This window comes from Nicotiana tomentosiformis, chromosome 5 (assembly GCF_000390325.3).
Source record: "Nicotiana tomentosiformis chromosome 5, ASM39032v3, whole genome shotgun sequence".
Taxonomy (NCBI): Eukaryota; Viridiplantae; Streptophyta; class Magnoliopsida; order Solanales; family Solanaceae; genus Nicotiana; species Nicotiana tomentosiformis.
In genome coordinates, this window is record NC_090816.1 from 62138763 (window position 1) to 62156930 (window position 18168).

Below are 18168 nucleotides of genomic sequence, written 5' to 3' on the forward strand. Positions count from 1 at the left end.
ATCAGTTCAGTTTCAGCTTTCAGTTATTTTGTTGCCTTACGTACTCGGTATATTATTTCGTATTGACGTCCCTTTTGCCGGGGACGATGCATTTCATGCATGCAGGTCCTGATTGGCAGTTGGACAGACCCTCCCAACAGACAGAGTCAAATATCAGTTTGGTTGGTAAACTTCACTTCCTCGGAGTTACCAGGTCTATACCTTGGAGTCCACTTTATATATACATGTTTGATGGGTAGGTCAAGGCCCTGTCCTAACCATGGTACAGTTCAGTTATCTCTAGAGGCTTGTAAATGAGTCCTGTATATTTTGTATATCAGTAGATGTTCATGGCAGCTTCGTTGGCATGCACAGTTATATATATCAGCTTTTAGGTATGTTTACCCGACAGATGAGAGAGGCATTATTTTTAGACGATTCAGAACATGGCCTCATCGGCATAAGTTGAGGGTTACCTCTTCAGAGTTTACAGTTACAAAGTGGTACGCTCGGGCCGAGTATGGCACCGGGTGCCGGCCACGCCTCATCAGGTTTGGGGCGTGACATTCAAGTCTCCATGTGAGAATAGCCCGAGCAAGACTCCACTAAGCTCCGCTGGGACCAATAACAGAATCTGCACAAGAAGTGCAGAAGTGTAATATGAGCACAACCGGCTCCATGTACTCCATAAGTGACGAGCCTAACCTCGACGAAGTAGTAATGAGGCTATAACAAGACACTCTCTATAAACCTGTGCGAGTATAAATGAAATAATAGCAGAATATAGAAAACAAGAATTAACATAAAAACTGTAACAGTAAATACATAACAGAGGGCCCCAGAATAACATCTATGCTCAACTTCTCAATACAACACGAATATGGAACCAACAGTTAAGAATAATCAATATGTTATCTTTGATGCAGCGCACAACCCGATCCACAAATATATATATACAAATACCGTTGCGGCGTGCAATTCGATCCCAAACAGTAATACCAATATCTGTTCCGACGTGCAATCCGATCCCAAACAATAATACCAATATTTATTACGGTGTACAACCCGATCGCAAACAATAATACCAATATCCATTGCGGCGTGCAACCCGATCCCAAACAATATTACAGGAATGTACAAACTACAACCAACAATAGTGTATCTCACAACGAAACGCAATAAGGGAATTACATAATTAAATACATAAAGCGGTTAAAAGTAGCTATCTAGCAACACAAAAAGTCATAAAGCAAGTAAAGGCAGTCAATAAATAAATGTACAGATACATGGAAACATATAGCAAATTAAGGCATATAACGAATAAGGGCATGAATATAACAAGTAAGGACAAGTAACCATTAAAGTATTTAAAATATAATAACATGGATTAAATGAAGGCATGAAATAATTTAAGACATCAAATAAATATCTCAACCCGCATGCTTAACCCAAGACTACGTATATGCAATTGTCACCATGCATGTACGATATCCCCATACATAAAACAGGTAGCAAATAAACCAAGCAAGATAAAATTACTTAACCTCATGATTTGGGTAATCATCTCCTCCAAAATCGCCTTACCTGTGCTCCAAGTACTCAAAAAGTGAGAAAATGAACTCAAAATCCTGAAATTGGATGTTTTAAAACCCTGCCAGTCCGTCTTCTTCGCGATCGCGGTCACCAACCTCACAATCACGATTCCAAAAATGTCCAGTACAATTTTTCCCTTCGCAATCCCGGCCAAGAGGCTCTGCTATCGCGATGAACAGTCCTATGAAATACTCTCTCAACTCTTTCCAGATAGCCTAGTGCAATGTCCATAACTTCCTATACAAAGTTCTAAATGTCAAACGTTTTGATTTTCTAAAAATAAGACACCAAGAGTGACAATTTTCTTTTTGGATCACCTCAAAAATCCTTATAGATTGCAAGATATAAGCTCCCAAAGTCAGCCCTGTGACAACAGAAATTTCTTCTTCGTGAACACGAACCTTCCCTCCGCAAATGCGATTCACAAGTCCAATATTGCATTTTACCCTTCGCGTTCGCTTCCCAGAGCTCCGCGATCGCGATGTACACCTCTGTAGCCAAAAACCAGCAGATGAAAGGGCTAAAAATGGTCCAAAACGACCCCGAAACTCACCGGAGCCTCTCCGGACCCCATCCAATCATACAAACAAGTCCATATACCTAATCCAAACTTATCCAAAGGCTCAACGCCAAAAATAACATCAAACCGAGAATTAAACACTAAAACTTAACATAAAACCTTCAAACTCAAGAATTTCAAATATTCACAACCAAGCGTCCGATTCATACCAAATTGACTCGGAATGAAACCAAACTTTGCATACAAGTTCCAAATGACAAAATGGACCTAAATTCCCGAAATAATGGTCCAAACCTGATAGCCACAAAAGTCAACTCATGGTCAAACTTATGAAATTTCTAAACCTTCAAATTGTCAACTTTTGACAAAAAGAGCAAACTCATCCTAGGAACCTCCAAATACGAATCCGGACAAACGCCTACATCCAAAATCACCATGCATACCCATCAGAGCCATCAAAAATCCGATCGGCAGTCAAATACATAGAAGTCAAACTTGGTCAACTCTTCCAACTTAAAGCTTCCAAGTTGAGAATCATTCTTTCCAAATCAATTCTGAACCACTCAAAAACCAAATCCGACCATACACGCAAGTCATAATAAGTCATATGAAGCTACTCAAGACCTCAAATCACCGAACAGAATGCAAATGCTCAAAATGACTGTTTACCCTAAAAACTGAGGAACAATTAAACTTATATTATGGTTTTAACGATATGTGATTTAAACCAGTACTAATTGATAAACAATCAATTAAATAGATAAATTAGACAATAAAATAAATCAAACCGGTCTGCAAATAATGCCTCGACCTCGATTCGAGATAGTCTAGAGGTTAGTTAATAAGAAAAGTAGGGGATAGAACAAACAACGATGAACAGTAAGTAAAACAAAAAAAACAATGTATGTGTATATTCTCATTAGTGAATAATGATTGTCTCCCTCACAAGTGAATAGGATCCCTCTTTATATAATAGAGGAATCCTAAATAAGGTACAACTCTAATAACGGAAGTAGATCCTATGATTGGCACTAATAACCGCTTTGATTTGATCTGTTCCGGGATTTCCGCCGTGATCTTCGACTGGTTACTGATATCTCGCCATTCCGTTATTACGCCTTACTCGAAATTAGTCATGCTTGATCTCGATTGTTGCTGGTCTCGATCTCAATGAACACTTTGATCTCCAGGCTTGATGTTCTATCTTCGAGCTCGAGCCCGATCTATTATGAGGTAACCCTCGATGCAACTCCCCTGCCAAAAAAATCGGGTATGCCCAATTTCGACTGTATACAGATAGTCCCCTCATTTTTTGGAGTGTATCAAGAAGAAATGAATTTGAGACTTCGATTTAAAACCTCAAACAATTAAGACGTCAACATCGTGACATAAGCGACAGAAGCGATTGAAGCATCGCGTTTGCACAGTTCCCAAGGTCATTAATTAATGCCAGTTGATGGTCGGCCACCAGTTCTTTCAAACCATCAAAGTGGCTATTATAAATAGACCACCTTCATAAGCTTATCAAACTTTACTTTCAAACTTCTTCTAATCTTCAAAGGCTCTTCTATTCCCTTCAAGTTCATCAACTTTGCCGGTTTCTGTTTGCCAATCTCTTATTAAAACACAAATCCTGCCTTCGTATTCCTTAAACCTCATATAGCAATGGCAAAAACATCAAAGACCGTTCCTCAAGAAGAAAAGATCTCCTCATCACGGCCGACCGGTGAAAAAATACCAGTGGAGCCACGTATTGAAGAGTGCATCCCCAGGCCATGTGAACTTACTTCCGACTTTAAAGTCGAAAAACCCTCTTCGGTTCCTGGCCGATGCGAGCCCATGTATAGATACATTTGTTCGATATCCGAAGGCGATCTCGAGCAGATGAAAACAAACTGCCACTGGGAGAATAAAGAGCTTGTGATTCCTACCCCCGAGGAGGACATCACCACTCATATGAAAGGGTTCTTAAGTGTGTATACTTACCCTTTCACACTGGGTTCCGTCGATCCTGTCATAATCGATTTCTGCCGCCAATACCAGGTAACCTTAGGCCAGATCTACCCCTCTTTTTGGCACATTGTCATTTTGCTCAAATTCTTCTCGAGCAAGGTCGAGGGGATGTATTTTACCCTCGATCATATCATTAGGCTATACAGCCCCCGTCTTTATCGGGACGGACTGATACGGCTTTAGCGCCGGGACATGAAGGTGTTGTTCTCGAGCATAGATGAGGACAAAGATCGAGGATGGATGGGCCAGTTTGTCTGAGTCAAGACCTCCGACTTAATCCCTGCCGAGAAGATGCCATACCCCAAAGAATGGAACATGAAGCGTAAGTAGAACCTCACCGATAATATTTGATTACTTGTTATGTTTCCTTTACCTCTTCTCATCTATATTCTTCTTTATGGTTCAGCTTCCCCATAGTTTCCTAGTGTAGTCCCGGACCTTGCAGGTTGGGTTTGACAATTGGTTTCAACCTCTTCATATGCTGAGCGCTCGTGGCGCGATTTTGCCAAGGGTCGATTGATTGCCAAAAATCATGGTAAGTTCCCTTGTCCGTGTTTGATGCTTTTCTGTGAAATACTTCTTTTTAACTTGATTTCTTCTCATACAGGTCTTGGAGATAATATCATCATAAGGCCGCCTCCCCCTGGGGAAGAGGAGGTCCTGAAGCCGACTAAAGACAAGAAAAGGAGAAGGGCCTCGCCTCCAGATACCCCAAAGCCCAGGAAAAGCAGGGCTCGAAAGTCAAAGACTGATCCCGCCGTTCTGTCTGCCGATGTAGTCCAATTGCTATGAGATGAAGACGAGGAGGGAGAAGATGCCGACTGCATACCGGTGGCTTAGAAGAGGGAAGGCATCGAAGCTTCGAGAACTGCTGAGCCGGTGACGATCGAGGAGGTTCAGCCGCAGACTGAGGTGATCTCGGAGGAAGGTCCGAGAAGAGTCCCCGAGTCATCGGGTGTTAATGATGCCTCCTGCCGTGATGAGCAACCGGTGGACCAAAGGGTCTAGTTCTGAGGCCCTTCAAAGAGAATAGAATGCCCCAAGTGACTCGCTCGGGGCAATTAACATTGATGATTCGTCGCCCGGCTCCACGTTCTCTGAGGGGCAGTTTCGGGATGCCCGGTCCATGGGGACCCCCGACGTGGGGACGGCCCCCGAATGGGATGATATATTTCGTGGCTGCTTCGCGGGGGTCGATGATGTTTCCGACCTAGACACATCACTCATTTTTGATGAGGCTCAGCGGCTTCTGTACTAAGTGAGTTTTAACCCATGGTACCATGCTTGCATTTGTTCTTATTTCTCTACGTCTGATTTCCTTCCTTTCTGTATAGGCTACGGCGCTCCATCAAGAAGCGTCCTCCAAATACCGAGATGAGTTGGCCCGATGTGAGGTTGATCTCAAAAATCTTACGGAGGAGAGAGACGCCCTCAAACTCCTCTATGTGCATAAAGAAGAGGAGATCATGAGTATTCGAGCCGAGCTGACAAGATCTCATCAAGATCAGACCGAGCTCATTGAACGGGTAATGTAAATTTTTAGGAGCTTGTTATATATTAACTTGATATTGGCGACTAACACTTTAATCCTACAGGTTCAGCAGAAGGCCGAATTGGTTTAGTAGCTTCGTGCGTAGGTCAAGATGAAAGAGGCAGAGACTTTGGGGTGGAAGCAGAACATAAACCGTCTTGCCTCGAAGAAAGATGCGGTTCGGGCCTGACTGTCTTTGGTTGAGCATCAACTCCAAAGTGTGAAGGAGGAGAATTTGGCCTGAGCCCAAAAGGTTGAAGAGCTCGAGACTCGGTTGGCCGCTGCGCTTGCAAGGTCCACATCCGAGGCAGAGGCGCTCGTGGCCTCCTACCGAGCCGATGCTGAAGCCGCTAACACTCAGGCAAAGGAAATTTCTGATGCTGCTGAGGTTAGATTGTCCCGTGTTGCCGAGCATGCTAGGCGCCAGTCTCGGAGAGAGACTCTTGAGGAGGTACATACTTGTAGCTTCGACCTCATGGCTTATATCGAGAGTGCGAAGGTTTTGGAGGACGAGGCTGGAGCTTTGCTTTCCGATGATGAAAACTCTGCGAGTGGATCCAAGAATGGAAAAGATAAAGATAAAGCTCCTGAAGATGTGGCTCCCGAGGCGGACTAGGCACTTAGGAATTTTTTTCCTTTTTTTGTGTGTAAGACCATTTGTGGTCTTTGTAAATACTTTGCATATATGAAAGATTCCTTTTTTTTCGTTTCGCCTCCGATTTCTGATTTATGATAAATTCTGTTTTGCCTTTGCCTTGTGAATACTTTGGTGCAATCGGGTTGCTGTAGCCTCTATAATCGAGTGAGCAATAGCTCGAACTCAGAGTAGAACAAATCCTTAGGTTTTTTACTTAAGCGAGGGCGAGTCCCCGAGCTCAACAATATGTTCGGGATTTTGATTTCGAATGGATCAAGCCATAATTGTACTATTTTTACAGCCGAGTTTGAGTAAGTTTCGAACTAACAGTAACAGACCCCTTGAGGTTTTATATCAAATAATGATGAATCCTCGAGCTTTATTCAAGTCAGTTTTATTTGAGCTCGGAATAGTGGAACCCTTAGGTCCGAATTGAGTGAAAATAAAATCTCAAACTCTAAGTGTATTGGCCGTTAGGCTCTTTAGATTGGGCCGATATGGCCTCTAAAAGATGGCTATTTTTTCCCTTTTTTGGCTTAGAAGACTTAGTAAAAAATTTCTTTATGCCTTAACACATATTCTTTACCCATTGGGTTTTTTGAGGGTTCGATGTCGATTGAAACCCCTTTGCTTTTTGTGCCTTAGCACGTTTGTGTTAAGATAATTTGATGCATCTTAAGGTTTTTCGAGGGCTGATTTCATCGAAGCCCTTTTGATTACTTCCCGAAGGTAGCCTTTTTAAATAGGTTTTTCAAAGAATTCGAAGGCCTATTTTTATTGCGGGATTCAGACGTCTCCGAGCTGCCTTAATTTGGCGGTAGCCTTTGGGTATGCCTCTTGGGCTTATTTCCCAATAACATTTCGAACTTGTTCAAAGTGTTAGTCCCTGAGAGTGATGTCCTTGGCCTATATATCGAGGGGTGCCTCTTTGAGGTCTTATGAATTTGAGTTTAGATTACTCAAATATGTCGATCGTCGACGGCAGTCCCCAAGTGTACGCGGTATATTTTCATTTGGCCCTTGAGCCATTTCTCACAAAATCATAAGTATGGAGCTTGTATAGTAGAAAATTTTCTTTGAGACACAAGATGTTTGATATAGAAACAATGCTTCTTTGTATAATTTATACATGCGTACATGTTTTTCCATCGGTGCTCGACTAATCTATACGGACACGGTTCATTCGACCGTTTGGACCATTACAAAGTTTCTCTATCGAGACCCTTTGACATGAAGTATTTTCCTCGAAAGTGTAACATCCGAGGGTGATGCCCCCTAGTATTTGAGGTTGACTCTAAAGAAGCCTTGGATACTGTTGAATTGTCCTCAGGTAGCACATAATTGTTGCCTTGTTAATAACCTCGCCGGAAAAACCCACTTGGGACAAAAACCGATCTAAGGAAAAAAGAGTACAACATGTTCTGTAAAACTTGAGGTCTCGATATCTTCGATCGAACACCTGCAGTGAGTTAGTGTCGAATATATAAATGAAAAAAGGGGATAAAGTCATACCTTAGCAATAATACCGTTTGAGAAGTGATATGTTCCAATTATTTGGCAGTTGTTCGACGTCCATCATGCCTAGCTTATAAGATCCCTTTCCGACGATGTCGAGGACTTTGTAGGGTCCCTCCCAATATGGGCCGAGCTTTCCTTCATTAGGATCTCGAGTGTTGATGGTGACTTTCCTCAAGACTAAGTCCCCGACTCTGAAGTGGCGAAGGTTGGTTCTCCTATTGTAGTATCTTTCGATTCGTTGCTTTTGTGCAGCCATTCGAACGAGTGCGGCTTCTTGTTTTTCATCCAATAATTCGAGGCTAGTATTCATAGCCTCGTTATTTGACTCTTCTGCTGTATGTCAAAACCTGGCACTGGGTTCCCCGACTTCGACGGGAATCAAGGCTTCAGAGCCATATACTAAGGAGAACGGGGTTGCCCCCGTACTGAACTTTGATGTTGTTCGATATGCCCAAAAGACTTCGGGTAGAATTTCTCTCCATTTCCCCTTAGCGTCGTTCAACCTTTTCTTTAGGTTTTGAATGATAGTCTCGTCGATTCGGCCTGACCGTTCCCACTAGGGTTATACGGCATTGATAATATCCTTTTTATTTTGTGGTCTTCGAGGAATTTCGTCACTTTGCTGCCGATAAATTGTTTTCCATTGTCACATATTATTTCGGCGGGTATCCCAAATCGACATACGATGTGGTCCCAGATGAAGTCTATAACCTCTTTCTCTCTCACTTTCTCGAACGCATGTGCTTCAACTCATTTAGAGAAATAGTCAGTCATAAATAAAATGAACTTAGCTTTATATGGGGCCGATGGCAGATGGCCGACGATATCCATTCCCCATTCCATGAATGGCCATGGGGATAGGACTGAATGAAGTTATTCTCCGGGCTGATGGATCATCGGTGCAAACCTTTGACATTTATCACATTTTCGAACAAACTCCTTAGTGTGTTTTTCCAGGCTATCCCAGTAGTATCCTGCTCTAATGATTATGTGAATCAGTGATTCAGTGCCCGAGTGGTTCCCACAAGTGCCTTCATGGACCTCTCGTAAAACATAATCGGTGTCTCCTGGTCCTAAGCATACTGCCAATGGTCCATCGAATTTGCTTCTGTATAATGTTCCATCTTCAGCCAATGTGAATCGAGCAGCTTTGGTTTGTAGGGCCCTCAACTCTTTAGGGTTCGATGAGAGCTTTCCATTCTTCAAGTATTCAATATATTTATTCCTCCAATCCCAGGTTAAGCTTGTAGAGTTTATCTCGGCATGAGCTTTCTCGATCACGGATCTCGAGAGTTGAATGACAGTCCCCAAGCTGATCTCATCTTCCTCGACCGCTGACCCCAAATTTGCAAGTGCATCGGCCTCACTGTTTTGTTCTCGATGTACATGCTGCAAAGTCCATTCCTTGAAATGATGCAAAGTTACCTGCAGTTTGTCCAAATACCTTTGCATTCTTTCCTCTCGAACTTCGAAGGTTTGGTTTACTTGGTTCACCACCAGTAAAAGTCACACTTGGCTTCAATGACTTCTGCTCCTAAGCTTTTAGCTAGCTCGAGACCTGCAATCATGGCCTCGTACTCGGCCTCATTTTTAGTCAACCTAGAAGTTTTGATAGATTGCCTAATAGTGCTACCCGTGGGCGGCATCAAAACGATTCCTAGCCCGGACCCCTTCACATTCGAAGCACCGTCTGTGAAGATGGTCCATACCCCCGATGATGTACCCGATTTTAACAAGAGTTCCTTTTCAACTTCGAGTACGAGGGTTGGCATAAAACCGGCCACGAAGTCCACTAAAATTTGAGATTTGATGGCCGTCCGGGGTTGATATTCGATATCGTACCCACTGATTTTGACGGCCCATTTGGCCAATCGGCCTGATAGTTCGGGCTTGTGCAAAATATTATGAAGTGGGTAAGTGATTAATACGCATATGGGGTGACATTGAAAGTATGGTCTTAACTTTCTAGAGGCGCTTATCAGTGTAAGTGCCAATTTCTCCAAGTGTGGATATCTAGTTTCTGCTTCTCCTAAGGTTCGACTTACATAATAAACGGGAAATTGCGTACCTTGCTCTTCTCGAACTAGGACACCACTTACCGCGATTTTCGATACTGCCAAGTACAAGTAAAGTTTTTCATCTGCCTTTGGAGTGTGAAGCAGTAGTGGGATCGATAGGTATCGCTTCAATTCCTCTAATGCATGTTGGCATTCCGAGGTCCAGGCGAAATCGTTCTTCTTTTGGAGTAGAGAAAAAAAAATATGTGGCTTCGATCCAATGACCTCAAAATGAATCGGCCTAAGGAAGCTATCCGTCCAATTAGCCCCTGCACGGCTTTTACATTGTCCATGACGGTGATGTCTTCGATGTCCTTGATTTTATCAGGGTTGATCTCGGTCCCCCGATTCGATACCATGAAGCCAAGGAACTTGCCCGAACCGACCCCGAAAGCATATTTCTCAGGGTTGAGCTTTATGTTGTATTTCCTTAAAATCTCGAACGTTTCCTGCAAATGAGCCAAATGGTCCTCTGCGCACAGGGACTTAACTTGCATGTCATCAATATAAACTTCCATTGATTTACTTATTTGTTCTTCAAATATTTTATTTACTAGGCGTTGGTAAGTAGCTCCTGCATTTTTTAGCTCGAAGGGCATTACATTATAACAATATGTTCCATACTTGGTGATAAATGAAGTCTTTTCTCGGTCCTTCGGGTTTATTTGGATTTGATTGTACCCGGAATAGGCATCGAGAAAAGTAAGGATCTCGTGACCGGCCGTGGCATCGATCATGCGATCGATGTTAGGCAGTGGAAAAGAATCTTTGGGGCACGCCTTGTTTAAATCCTTATAATCTACACACATTCTAAGTTTGTTCCCTTTTTTAGGGACTACAACTACATTGGCTAACTATTCGGGATATTTCACCTCCCAAATGGACCCTATTTTGAAAAGTTTAGTTACCTCGTCCTTTATGAATGCGTGCTTTACCTCGGACTGGGGTCTTCTCTTTTGCTTCACCGGTTTGAACCTAGGGTCTAGGCTTAGCCTATGCGCCGTTACCTCCTGTGGGATCCCTGTCATGTCTAAATAGGACCAAGCAAAACAATTTATGTTATCAATAAGAAATTGAATAAGCTTTTTCCTGAGTTTGGGGGTTAATCCTGTTCCCAAGTATACCTTTCGCTCGGGCAGGTACTCGATCAATATAACCTGTTCCAGCTCTTCGATCGTTGATTTGGTGGCGTCAGAATCTTCGGGAACAACAAAAGTTTGAGGGGTCAGAAAATCCTCTTCTTCTTCTTTTATCTCCTGCTTCCCCGATTCGGTCGAGGCTGGTGGCTGTGATTGCTATTTGACTTCATGTTTACCTTTGATGCTCAACCTTTCTGAGGTTGATAGTGTAGATATCGGTGTTACCTCAACGACCGCAAATATTTCCTTTGCAGCATGCTGCTCCCCGTATATTGTTTTTACACAGTCCGATGTCAGTGATTTCATCATTTGGTGGAGAGTCGAAGGGACTTCCCTCATATTGTGGATCCAAGGCCTTCCGAGCAGGGAACTGTACCTCATGTCGCCCTCGATTACGTGGAACTTGGTATCTTGAATGGTTTCAGCCACGTTCGCTGGTAGAATAAACTCCCTTTTAGTTTTTTCACTAGCCATATTGAAGCCGTTTAAGACCCGAGTTGCGGGCACGATTTGATTTTGTAGGCCGAGCTGCTCCACGACCCTCGATCGGATGATATTCGCCGAGCTACCTGGATCCACTAAAACACGCTTAACTTGAACTTTATTTAATAAGATAGAAATTACCAGAGCGTCGTTGTGGGGCTGAGAAATGCCTTCTGCTTCTTCGTTGTTGAATGATAAAGTGCCTTCGGGCACATAATCTCGGGTTCGTTTTTCCCTAGTGATTGATACCTTAGTGCGTTTGAATATGGGTCCCTGTGGAATGTCGACCCCACCGACGATCATATGAATGACATGTTGGGGTTCCTCCTGTTCATTTTTCCTGTTGGCGTCCCTTTCTCTGAAATGATTCTTGGCTCGATTGCTGAGGAACTCTCGAAGGTGGCCCTCATTGATTAGACGGGCTACCTCCTCCCTTAATTGCCTGCAATCCTCGGTCTTGTGACCATGCATGCCATGATACTTGCACATCAAATTTGGGTTTCTTTGGGAAGGATCGGTTTGTATGGGTCTGGGCCACCTAGTATCTCTGATCCTTCCGATTGCCGATACAATGCCCGATGCATCGATGCTAAAGTTATATTCCGATAACTGAGGTGCCTCTGTGGGATCGGCATACTTGAAAAAACCACATTTGCTCATAAGTCCCCGAGAATTCTATCCTCGATCACTTCTTCGATCGTTCCGGACGGAATTGCGTCCTGAACCATTATTCCTTCGATATGCGGTATATGGTTGATATCGATCTTTGGTCGACCTTGGCTCCCTGTCGACGTCCCTTTGGTTTTTAACTGCTGACCTATTTGGATGTACTGAACCGGAAGGGGCTCCTAATTGGTAGTCCTCGACCCTGATCTTTAATTGATATCGATTGTGCACATCTGCCCAAGTTACAGCTGGATGCTCAATCAAATTTTATTTTAACTGACGTGATACTATCGAACTCTGCTTGTTCAACCCTTGGGTGAAAGCTTGAACGGCCCAATCATCTGTGACCGTTGGCAACTCCATGCGTTCCATTTGAAATCGGGACACTAACTCCCTCAGCATTTCATTATCCCTTTGTCTTACCTTGAAAAGGTCTAATTTCCTCGTTGCAACCTTTATGGCCCCAGCGTGTGCCTTTACGAAAGAATTTGCTAACATGGCAAATGAGTCGATAGAATTTGGTGGCAGGTTGTGATACCAAATCATTGCTCCCTTCAAAAGGGTCTCTCCGAATTTTTTCAACAGCACAGATTCGATTTCATCATCTTCTAAATCATTACCCTTGATGGCGCATGTATATGAAGTAACATGCTCATTGAGATCAGTGGTCCCATAATATTTGGGTATGTCTGGCATACGAAACGTCTTTGGAATAGGCTTCGGAGCCGCACTTGGAGAAAACGGCTTTTATACAAACTTCTTCGAATCCATCCCTTTCAAGATTGGCGATGCCCCCGGTATCTGATCAACTCAAGAGTTGTATGTTTCCATTTTTTTATCGTTGGCTTCGATTCTCTTCTTCCCTGATTCAATTCTTTTAGTGAGCTCCTCGAGCATTTTCATTACCGCAGGATCAGTCCCCGATTTGTTACCATTCGACCTTTCCAGTACTGGCTCGGTATGGCGAGTAATTTCCGGCTCGACCCTATTTGGAGCTCTATGTTGATTTTGTAACTGAGCAATAGCAGCTTGCTGAGCCTGAAGCATCTCGAATATCACTTGGATACTAACTCCTTCGTCTCATCTGCCCTGTCTTCCTTGGCTACTAGATCGGCCTTCTCTGCATACACTCCCATCGAGATTTGCGCCTAGGTCCGCGTTTATAGCAACGTGCTAACTGACATCGACTGGGTTGGCAACCAGTGCTCCCCGAGATTAGCCTGTGGCACCTCGACTCCTGGAGCAATCACATTTTCGTTTTCACCATGGAATCCGAGGCCAATGTCACCGTGTGTGAATGCGTTTTGTGAGTTTGACATGTTTTAACCTGAAAGCAAAGAGACTTGACAAGAACAAGCATAAAATAGTGTCTTTTATCAGAATTAGTACTGAACAATCACTATTATCCTAAACCCACGGTGGGCGCCAAACTATTTACCTTAAAAATTGAGTAACAATTAAACTTATATTGTGTTTTTAAGGATATGTGATTTAAACCAGTACCAATTGATAAACAATGAATTAAATAGATAAATTAGACAATAAAATAAATCAAACCGGTCTGCAAACAATGCCTCGACCTCGATTCGAGATAGTCTCGAGGTTAGTTAATAAGAACAGTAGGGGATGGAACAAACAGTGATAAACAGTAAGTAAAACAAAGAAAGCAGCGTATGTGTATATTCTTATCAATGAATAATGATTGTCCCCCTTACAAGTAAATGGGATCCCTCTTTATATAATAGAGGAATCCTAAATAAGGTACAACTCTAATAATGGACGTAGATCCCATGATTGGCACTAATAACCGCTTTGATTTGATCTGTTCCGGGATTTCCGCCGTGATCTTCGACCGGTTACTGATATCTCGCCATTCCGTTATTACGCCTTACTCGAAGTCAGTCATGCTTGATCTCTATTATTGCTGGCCTCGATCTCAATGAACACTTCGATCTCCAGGCTTGATGCTCTATCTTTGAGCTCGAGTCCGATCTATTATGAGGTTACCCTCGAGGCAACTACCCTGCCAACGAAATCGGGTATGCCCGATTTCGACCGTATACAACGACCGATCGGATCGTTACATCTGCTCTCAAATTTTGTATGGTATTAGAAATCAACTGGTGCAAACTGGCCGAAAGACTCACGGATAGAGCAGCATGCAGAAACGTCAGTTTTAGGAGGCTCCATTCAGATCAACATTCTTGACTAAACAGGGGTATGTCAGGACTTCTAAAGGGAAAGTCTCCTTGCAAAGTCGTTGGCAAGAACTGGATAAACAAAAATATATCATTATGCATCCCTCTTCACCAAATTGTTGGCGCATATATACTTTCTGATAAGCTTACTTGGCTAATGAGGTTCTTAGCTTCCGCAGTGACATTCTTAAAAATAGGTACATCATTAGATGGCTGCTTTAATCTTTTAACTATAACCAGCCAAAGTGAGGGAAAAAAAAGAAGAGAAGTCAAGTTCATTACTATTAACTTCCGAAGCAACTAAAAATTGCAATAGATTTGTATTTATAATCAAAGCACTTCTCAAAAACCTAGTAGATCTATAGAGAACTTCTATTAACTACAAATGTGAATCTCAATACCAAATTTATCAGAATATCAAAGCATCATCATTTTGTTCCAAATTCCCCTATTATGTAATTAGGGGGTTAGGGTTTCAACTAAAATAGACAAAAAAAAAAAAAGGAAACACAGCGTTAAATACAACAATCATATTGCTTAACAATATTGTCCATTAGAAAATAAATAATGTACCTTTAAGCTCCTTAATGGTAGATGAGCATGCTACAGAACACTATGAAAAAATAACAATAAAATTTAATCAATTGTTTCAGGCATATCACAAACACCTTGTGTGAATCATTTTGCACAATGCTATAATGGTGATAATTATACATCACTTAAGCAAAGCACTCATAAGAAAGAAAACAGAAAAGCGAGAAGAATCTTGTTGTTTCAGATATTTGAAACCAAATAACAGAAGAAGATGTTCTCATAACGCTTGTCTGTGCTCCATAGTCCACGTGGAATCACCTGTTAAACTAAGAAAATTCACCATTAGATCCAGATTTGACATACAATACAGACTTCTTTCAAGTGGACAATCAAATACCAGGCAAAATTTATTTTTACAACTATCTCATTAAACTTCTTATTTTTCTGAATCTTAAGCACATTAATGTCTTGAACTGTGCAAGTCCTTTTCCCTAATAGTACTACCTTTTGGAAAAAAAACATGAAGAGAAATGAAAATCGGCAAAATTCATGTTGAAATCTTAATGATTTAAGAGTAAAAAAGAAGAACGAAATCGAGAAGAAATAAAAAAAAAAATTAGACCTTGGCTGCAAAATTGCTCTGTTCTCCGAGCGACTCTCCCGAAATTTAAAGCAGAGAAAAAAGCAAAGATGACCACTAGTAGTGAACTCCATTCACACTGCAATAGCAAAGGCCTAAAACGATGACTGCTACGTTTTAAAATAACTTGCATTCGTGTTGCTCTATCAAGATGTATATATATTGTTAGTAAACCTCCATACCTGGCATTCTATGAAGACTTGGCTTTCGGATGAAAATCATGTCAACCTTAGACGACATGATAAAAACTATAAAAATGTCAGAACCTTCAAAGTTGAATTTAATTCAAACAAGCTGACACGTCGAAACAGATTCTCAACTTCGCTCTTCTATATATACTAGGTGGTGATGGCCGTGCCAAGCACGGACCCAACACTGTACAAGTTTATAATATCGATCGATTTATATATTTCAGCCCCGTTTCCCCTTTTGAAGCTTTCCATGTGTATCTGTGGTTTTATAAATTGCGGGAATGGTTGGTTTCATTTTGGAAAAATGTTAGAATGATTTGGACCCATTGGTTCTTGGTTTAGAAACTTAAGTTGGAAATGTTGTCCTAGGTTTGAATTTTGTGAAAACGACCCCGGAACGGTGTTTTGATGGCTCCGCTAGGTTCATATCATGATTTTGGACTTGGGCGTATGTCTAGAATTAAATTTGGAGGTCCTTAAGTTGATTTGACTTGTTTTTTTGAAAGTTGGTAATTTTGAGGTTTAGAAATTTTCTTAGTTTGACCGTAGGTTGACTTTATGGTTATCGGGTCCGGAATTTGGTTTTGGGACTTGGAATAGGTCCATTTTTCTATTTGGAACTTTTTTGCAAAATTTGTTGTCATTCGGAGTTGCTTTGATAGGATTTGGACGCTTGGTTGTCATTCTAGAGATTCTTGAGTTTTCTTTTCAATTTCATACGTTCTAATGTCCGATTCATGGTTTCGGATGTTATTTTGGTATTTTGATCGCGCGAGTGAGTTCGTATGATATTTTTAGACTTGTGTGGATATGTAGTATGGAGCCCCGAGGGCTCGGGTAAGTTTCAAACGTGTTTCAGATTGGTTTGAATTCATTTTTGGGTTGCTGGTGTGTTGGTGCTCCAGTTATCACAATTGCGAGCACCAGCCTCGCAATTGTGAAGTAAGCAGTGAGGGGAAGGTATCGCATTTGTGATGCCTTACTCGCAATTGCGAAGAAAGACCCGGGCTGGGTAAGTTAGCATTTGCGACCAATTGGTCGTATTTGCGAGAGGGACAGACATCGCAAATGCGAACTTAGTGTCGCATTTGCGACATCTTCCTGGGCTGTCAGGCGCCGCATTTGCGAGCTATTCTTTGAATTTGCGATGGTTCGCAATTATGAACCCAGGATCGCAATTGCGACTTCTGCACCTGAACATAAGTGCTGAAAAGACGAGACTTGATATCATTTTCATATTTTAGAAACCTAGACTAGGTAGGAGGTAATTTTGATGAGGGGTTTTTACCTACAACTATTGAGTAAGTGATTTTGATCAATTTTTAATTATATTACATGATTATTTATGATATTTAACCTCTAATCCATGGAATTTGAAGAGAAATTTTGCCTATATTTTAAAAAATAAAAATTTTAGATGTGAGAGTCGAATTAGACTCGGATGTGAAAACAAATCACATATATGGACTCATGGGGTTATGGGTAGTCGAGATCTACCCTTGAACTCGGGTTTTGACCGGGCGGGCACCGGGTTGACTTTTGTTGACTTTTGAAAAATTGTGTAAAGATCCTAGCTTTATTAATCGAAATTGGTTTTTCTTGTATTGTTTGATGATACTAAGTCATTTTTGGTTAGATTTGAGCCGTGTGGAATTGAATTTTAAGGGAAAAGCCATTTTGAATGTTGATTTGACCTAGTTGAGGTAAGTATCTTGCCTAACTTTGTGTGAAAAAACTACCGCTTAGGTTGGGTTGATTGTACTATTTAAATTATGTGAAAAACTTGCACATGAGGTGATGAGTGTGTATACGGGCTTATATATAAAAATAGACCGGTTTGATTCTTTTTTATTTTTTATTTTTTATTTTTTATTTTTTACTTTTTTTTAAACCCCTGCCAAATTAGGAGGATCTATAGTATTTCCACACTTTTTCTCCAGCGTGACTCGAACCCAGGACCTAACGGTCGTGGGTGGAGATGCTTTTACCAATTCAGCAAGCCTCACTTGTCGACCGGTTTGACTTATAAGCATTTTATTGAAGTTATTATTATTTGTTCTATCTTTCGTTGTCAAGTTTATTTTTACATGCTTTAATTGGAGTTGCCATCGCTTGTTCTATTTTCAATCATCGAGGTTACTCTTATATGTATTTTACTAGTTGTTATTACATGCTATATGTTCCATTGTTGAGTTATCCCCATGCATTTGGTCGTAATTATTATTTTATGCTATTTATTTCATTGTTAAGCTTATATTATGCATTTGAATTTGAAGTTGCCATTTCATGAAAATACCCTCATTGTTGAGTTATTGAAGTTGTAGTTGAGGAGAGCTATTAACACGTTTGTGGTTGAAATTATCGGTTATTGGAATAAACTTCCTTGTTGAGTTATTTCTCGTTTATTTTGTTGTTATTGAGATTCTTGTACACATTGTGGTTGGGTCGTGGGCTATGTGTTATGGTGAC

At 41.4% G+C, this 18168-nt stretch overlaps 1 protein-coding gene across 1 annotated transcript; it reads left to right on the top strand.

Annotated features, from left to right (window-relative positions):
- Window positions 1–3757: 3757 nt before the first annotated feature.
- Window positions 3758–6252, top strand: LOC138892451 (MAR-binding filament-like protein 1-1). Its single transcript, XM_070176168.1, has 4 exons — window positions 3758–3842; window positions 4713–4879; window positions 5440–5631; window positions 5890–6252. The coding sequence occupies exons 1-4, from the start codon at window positions 3758–3760 to the stop codon at window positions 6250–6252; spliced, it is 807 nt and encodes a 268-aa protein (XP_070032269.1).
- Window positions 6253–18168: the final 11916 nt, after the last annotated feature.